The sequence below is a fragment of the Ambystoma mexicanum genome, chromosome 3q (genome assembly GCF_040938575.1).
Source record: "Ambystoma mexicanum isolate Mex_15411 chromosome 3q, UKY_AmexF1_1, whole genome shotgun sequence".
In the NCBI taxonomy this organism is placed as follows: Eukaryota; Metazoa; Chordata; class Amphibia; order Caudata; family Ambystomatidae; genus Ambystoma; species Ambystoma mexicanum.
In genome coordinates this window covers 779,925,534-779,932,569 of record NC_090926.1, presented here as the reverse complement: position 1 = coordinate 779,932,569, position 7,036 = coordinate 779,925,534, and the positions used below count along the sequence as shown (strand labels likewise).

General features: G+C 45.6%; 1 protein-coding gene across 1 annotated transcript in view; it reads left to right on the top strand.

Annotated features, from left to right (window-relative positions):
- The first annotated feature begins 4,301 nt into the window (after positions 1–4,301).
- Positions 4,302–7,036, top strand: part of NUP85 (nucleoporin 85) — a 977,524-nt gene continuing 974,789 nt past the window's right edge. Inside the window, exon 1 of the mRNA XM_069654821.1 lies at positions 4,302–4,481. Coding sequence (XP_069510922.1) covers positions 4,449–4,481 — 33 coding nt within the window. The 5' untranslated portion in view covers positions 4,302–4,448. The remainder of the gene's footprint in view (positions 4,482–7,036) is intronic.

Here is a 7,036-nt window from a genome sequence, read left to right as displayed (position 1 = left end):
CACATGCATTTGCCTAAAATCCAAGTCTGGGTTAGCATGGAGGTATGGGTTGGATGTATTGGCAGGAATAGTTGACACCAATTATAGGGGAGATGTAAAAATGTTAATGCAAAACAATGGGAAGCTGTCTTACTGAATTAAGATAGAGGACAAGGTGGCCTAAGGTTTATTGGAAAGAGCAGTGTTCCCCAATATAGAGGAGGTGCGTGAACAAGATGAAATGGACAGATATACAAAAGATTTGGGGTGGCAGATCTATTACCATCTACCAGCACCAACGTGCCCAAACCCCACATTGACCAAGATGAAACTGAAATCATGCCAGACCTTGCTTATGCGCCAAGGAATCACCCCATCTTATCTGAGGCCTTCCTCAAGGTAATACCACAAGTGGAAAAGAGGGTCAGTGTTTCTGTTGTTGTATTGGGGGGATGTTACTAGTGATGGGGTGGCCGGTCCTAAATAGTAGTTCCCACAAGTCACCGGAGGGTGGTTCATGAGATTGCCCATGCCCATCTAACTGCTGGACATCTCGGACCATCTAAGACCCAGAGTCAAATGATTGACAGGTTCTATTGGCCGGGTATTTTTTCTGATATTAAAACGATGTCACCAAATGTCCCTTCTGTCAGACTGATCCCCAAAAACCTTTGCCAGTTCCGTTACAACCCTTACCCATTATAGATGTACCATTGTCAAGAATAGGGATGGACATAATAGATCCCTTGGAGCCTTCCAAATTCGGAAACCGGTATATACTAGTCATCTTAGATTATGCCACTTACTATCCTGAGACTTTCCCTATGAGAAGCAATATCACCCAGCAAATATTGAAACATGTAATCCCTTTCTTGTCATGGGTTGGCTTACCCAAAAAAATCCTTACCGACCAAGGCACAAGTTTAATGATTAAAGCCATGGCTGAGGTGAAGGAAGTCCTTCAAATTAAGACCCTTAGGACATCTGTTTATCACCCACAGACTGCCGGCCCCATTGAATGATTTAACCAAACCCTAAAAGGAATTCTAAAGAAAGTGGTTGAGGCAGATAAGAAGAATTGGGACATGATGGTACACTGGGCCTTGTTTGCTATAAGAAAAGCTCTCCAGAGCTCTCCCTTTGAACTCCTATACGGGAGAGATCCCAGAAACGTCCTAGACATGCTTATAAAAACGTGGAAAGAGAGGGAGGAATCTATTTTGCCATTACCTCAAACTGCGCAATAAATCAAGGAAAACAAGGCGCTGGTAAGAGATATAGTGAACTCCAATTTAGCCAAGCCCAAAGAAAAACAAAATAGTTATTATGAAAAAAGGCAACTCCTAGTTCCCTCTCAGAGGGCAAAAAGTCCTTGTCCTACTCCCCACGTCAGAAACCAACATGTTGTCCCTTTGGGACGGTCCCTATGAGATCCTAGAGCAAACCGGGCCACATAACTACTGGGTCTCGCAACCAGAACGAAGGTTAAAAGTGCAAGTATACCACATCAACCTCCTTAAGGAGTGGGGACAAGACCCAATAAAGTCAACATCTGTGGTAGTGGCTAGTTTGTTAACCGAGGAAGATGATTGTTTAGACCTAGTCCTTAATGACCTCCCTGTCCAACAACAACATGATCTCCTGATCTAATTTCCTGATGTTTTTCATCACGAGCCGTGGAGGGTGAAAGGTGTGTATCAGACCCTACCAGATCCCAGAAACCCAAAGGGAAGTAATCATTCAGGAGGTGGAGAAGATGCTGGCAGAGGATATCATAGAAACATTTCAGAGGCCATGGTCCTCGTCAAAAGTCTAAAACTTACTTTTTGATTGCCATTAATTCAAACCGGAGATTGGCGCTATACTATGTAGACCTCCATTCTTCAAAGTACAAGATAAGGTGCTCATTTTGAGGAGTGACATGCCCTTTGATCCCAAGGTGACCTCCAAGTTTCACAGATCTCAGGAGATATTGTTACCATTTTTTCAGGATCCAGGCTCCCCTGAGGACAGGGCCTGGTACTGTCTAATGTTAAACACGCACTTGTTGAATATCTGACCATGCTGAGTCCATCAGGAAAGCAGATCATTTGTTAGTGACATTTGGGGTGGGAGGTGCTGGTAAGGAGGCATGCACTACGGCCATCAGCAATTGGATCACAGTGATTAATTAATTCATCTTATATAATGCGCTTAAAAACGTTTATAATGCGCTTCAAACCGGAGACCAGTCTCTAAGCACAGGACCGGGATTCGAATCTGTGTTGCCCTGCATTGTTTTGCTTCCAAGGCAAACACGTTGCCCATCAGCTATCCTCTCGCGGCGAAGGTTAGATCAACAAGTGGACCAACGTACATACAATGTCCGTATAGGAGATATGTAATGCGTCCACTTGGGCTAGTCCCTACACAACTATTAAGCACTCCAAATTAAATCTGGGTGTCCCAGGTCCACTTCTTTTGGTCTGGGGGCATTGCAATCTGGCACTCACTAAATCTCTTTTTGATGCGATCCTATGCACAATAAAGATGGTGGTGGTGGCAACACAAACTATTTGGCGCCGAGAGTGTTTGTCATAGGCCCTTCTTATTAAGTCAGCTTTGGTAAAACAAAAAGGTAAGTACTGAGAAGAGGACGAAGAACGTGGAGGTAATGATCAGATTACTTGCAAGTAATCTTCACTACTCCTAGTCCAGCTCATCCTCGTCTCAGTAGAGCTGCTCCCCGGTATGGGAAGGGCCCCATGACTTGGCCGAGTAGACAACTAAAGGATCATGGGTAATAGGGAGGTTATGTTTATTAAACACTTGTGGGGCCAACAGGAGGGAAACTGTCAAAGGGGTTCCTGAGCAAAAGGTGGGGCCTCCAAGGGACAGTACTGGGAAGTAGAAGAGTAGAACTAGGAGTAATGAATATTAGCAGTAGGCTATACACAGTGCATATTTTCTAGAATGCTTGTACATACATGCCAACCCTCCCTATTTAAAATAACTGTAGCCCTAATGCAGTCCTACGCAGAAATGTACGACTCCCGATTTCCCTGAGGAAATCTCCCTCCCAGGTGCGCCTGAATGTTGGAATGTATGCTTGTGACACTTCGGGCAGGCAGTTTCCCCACCATTGCTGCCACCACCCACAGCTGCTCCTCACCGTGTCAACACATTTGGGGTTAAATTACAGCTTGCACCTACTCATTGGGGTTGATGGATGCTCTGGCTATCATTACTTCATAATCAATCCGAGTCTGTGACAATAAGTGCGGGGTTCCAAAATAAGTACCAGGGCAGAGTACTGGCAAACACCCCTACGAATTAAGCCCTGGTTATCCAATCATTCTTTCCCATTACATCCCTCCTTCCCTTCTTTCCAACACCCTTATCATACCCTTGTTCATTTTCTTTCCTCCAGCAGGCTGTCTGCATAACTCTTAACGCCACTCTACAGCAAGCATAGCTGCTCTGAAACTACTGCTGTGGTGATTTGGTGCAACATAAAAGCATCCAATAACATAAAATATTGTGGGCACAGACATCATGCAAATGCACTGGAAAAAGTCCTCCTTGTGTACTGTTAATGACCTGCAATCTATTTGATGTTTCCATCTGTTACCCATTAGAATCAATTGTAAAAAATATTGTAAAATGCACCACTTTTATCCATCTTAAAAAAAAGAATAATCTTGTGTGGGAGTGGAGAGCTTCCCTTGGGGGTTTCATGCTCCCTCGCTACACTCAGTTGCTCCCAAACTATAATGGGAAATATTTGCATGCCTCAAGTTAAAAAAATGACCAGTTCTTGACTCTTAGACTTTGCACCATAAAAATGCTTCTATCATAGTTCTAAAATGTTGTTGAACTTTTCAGTAAACATGAAATAAGCTGCCATGTGCATATTTGCTTCATTTTATGCAATTAGATGTAATTCTGTCTTGATAGCTTCTTCCATAAATATGCAAATATGACCCATTGTGTTTGTCCAGAGTTTCTGTAGCGATTGCCCAATATTTGAATGGTCAGTGGTCACCACATTCCATGTCTTATCATAAACCTAAGCAGACGGCCCTTCCACGCCCATGTTCATAACCCCATTGACGTCCGCAGAGGACCACAAGCCCCGGAATAGCCTGCTTCAACGCAAATTCCCCAGGGAAGTTAGTTGACGGGGGTCCGACCAGCTCCGATTTCACCTGGTTCTGCCTACCAATACTACTACAGTTTAGTTTATGTGTTGTTATCAGTGGCTGTAGGTACTTTACAGATTCCGTAGCACCAGTACGTTCTAGACCTAGTCAGTACGTAGAACATAGCGTGCACATCACGTGAGTTGGATACGTTTCTAGGTCCGTTGCTCTAATTGAATCTCATTGCTCCCCAGCAGACACCGGGAGAAGCAAGCGGGAGTTTGAGAACAATTATAGAGCTAGCGTGGGGGAAGTGACAGTAAGGCATTGGGAAGGAGTCAAAGAAAAATGGAAGAGCTGGACGTGGATCCTCCTGTAACGGTGAGCGATCAAGCGCTGCGTCTTCTAATGACTGATTCTACTACCAGGAGGGTTTTTGTTTTAATTCGGATAGTGTTTAGTAAAGTTTATCCCAAGGCTTCTACAGTACTCCTTTCTCAGGAACTGTACTCCCCCCTTGACCGCACCACCTAGCTACCTCCCGCCACCCTTTCAAAAGAAAAGGGGGAGCCTGCAATGTGGATGACCGATAAGAATGGCCACGCCCCCACGAAGATGGCTGTAGCCGAGTTGGCCACGCCCACATAATTATGGGTATCTCCGAGTTGTCTCAATTTTGGCGAGATTTGGAGTATATCATATTTATCAATTGTTGTATCTTGTGTACTAAGCCTGAGTCTGCTCGAGTGCACGAGCATTCCAGTGTTGTAGAAAGCCATTTAGAATGTGTAATCCGGGACCCTCTGCGTTCCAGGGTCGTTGGGGACCAGGGGTGTTGGTTGCTAGGTCTGGAAAAGACCCGGGGCTACGCTAATGTCAGAACTGTTGGGACTGGGGGCTAGCTAGCGTTTTGGTTGTAGCTCCTGAGATTCTATCTGGGGCTACAATCAAGAGACCAGGGGCTATAGCCCTCTTAACCCCCCCCCCCTAGTAACGCCTCTGTTGGGGACTAAATGATGGGAGAAGTAACTAGAAGGATTCATTCATCCTGCTCTCCTACCTATCCTTCATTAACTGCTGTAGAGTAAAGGACATGGTGCATGGTCCCGATGCAAGATCAGATGCACAGACTTCCCGCTAGGGCATTCGGAGTGTGGCGAGCCTGCAAGATACGTGGTAGCCCAGCCACAGTGATTTCCAGCTGGGACTAGATATATATATATGCATGCAACTTTATCAAACCATCAACAGTCTGGATGCTGTTACTTTGTGTGAGAAAGAAAGAAATACCCTTAACTTCAACCCCACGACTGCACATGGTCCTTACTCAGGCCACAACATAATTGGCGCTGAGGGTCCAAGAGTAACACACATACTCCACGATGCAAACAAACAACGCCACTTCAGGCGTTCCTACAAGTCCCAGGCAAGCCAGCCATTACATGGCTCCAGAGGGAACATTTGTTTCTAACGTACTTGGAGGCGGTGGGTGGAACAGGCTACCCAGAAGCACGTAAGAAGGCCATGTTGCTGAATGCGCCGGGGGTAGAAGGACAAAGAACGTTTGCAGGCCTTAATCTGGAAGCCCAGATGGGAGAAGTGATGATGCTTATCAAGAAGCAAAGCGAAGAGATGCCAAGAGGTTTTCCTGCAAAGAAAATGTCGTTCTACACCGGATCAGGTTCTATGACAGAAAACAGCAACCTGCAGAACCTGTCGACGATTACGTGGTCAAGTTGAGAGAGTTGGCGGCATTGTGCGCGTTTGGAGCAATGTCGGAAGAAAGAATCTGTAACATGCTCATTGTGCACACGAATAACCGAAAAGTACAAGATAAGTTTATCCTTGAGAAGGAGCTACAACTGGACAAAGCGGCCCAAAATGCGAGAGCATTAGAGGAGACGTTCTGCAGGCGCAAGGAGTCGAGTTCGCAGTCACCGAAGGTTCAGTGGGAACAGTCCAGAAGCAGAAAAGAAAGGAGGCAACGCAATGCCAAAAATGACACATTAGGGAGATGAGAATCACCGAAGTGCCACAGGTGGGCCAGCCCTAGTCACCTAGCAAACAGCAGAGAATGCCCAGCAAGGAATAAAGAATCCTTGAAATGTAGAAGGTATGGACATTTTGCATCGGTGTGCACCTGGAAAGGGAGAAAGGCTGTGAAAGCAATTCAGAGTGAAAAGGGCAGAGACAAGGTATACTCTGATGAAGAAGAATGCACCACAGTTCTCATGGTTAACAGCCTCGCAACTCAGAGGGAAAAGCCCCATTGCACCATTAAAGTGGACTGTCACGAAACGAGGGTGATGGCGGATTCAGGTTCAGACCTTGCAATACTTTGAACCTGTACTAAAGCATGGTGGGAAAAGTGGAAGCGTACAAGACAAACCTCAATCCCAGTGTCTTTGGAGGTGCCAGTGTGAATCTCCTACGATACATGAGGGCGACAGTGCAGTTCAAGGAAGAGTTACAAAACCAAAGTGTACTTTGCAGAAAACGGGCCACCGGTATTAGGCTGGGATGACCAGTCTAAATTGCAAATTGGGTTGGACCCCAGTGTGGAGGGACACGTCCTGTCCATAAACAAAAGTTTTTGACATCAATCACCAAGGAAGAGTTTCCAGAACTATTTTCAGACATGCCCGGCAGACTCAAGAACTATGTAGACAAAATAAAGTTAAAACAAGGAGCTGTGCCAGTCAAGCACAGAGTGAAACCGGTGCCGGCGACAGTGGGAGTCGCACTGCAGGAGAAACTCGACGAGATCCCAGATGAAAGGACGATGGTGACGGTTAAATCATCAGAATGGCTCAGCCCAGTAGTGCTTATAAAGAAACTGAACACTGGGAACCTACACATCTGCATCGATCTTCGCAGTCTAAATCTTGAGGTGGTGGCGGATAGTTATCCCTTACTGAGTATAAATGAACTGATTT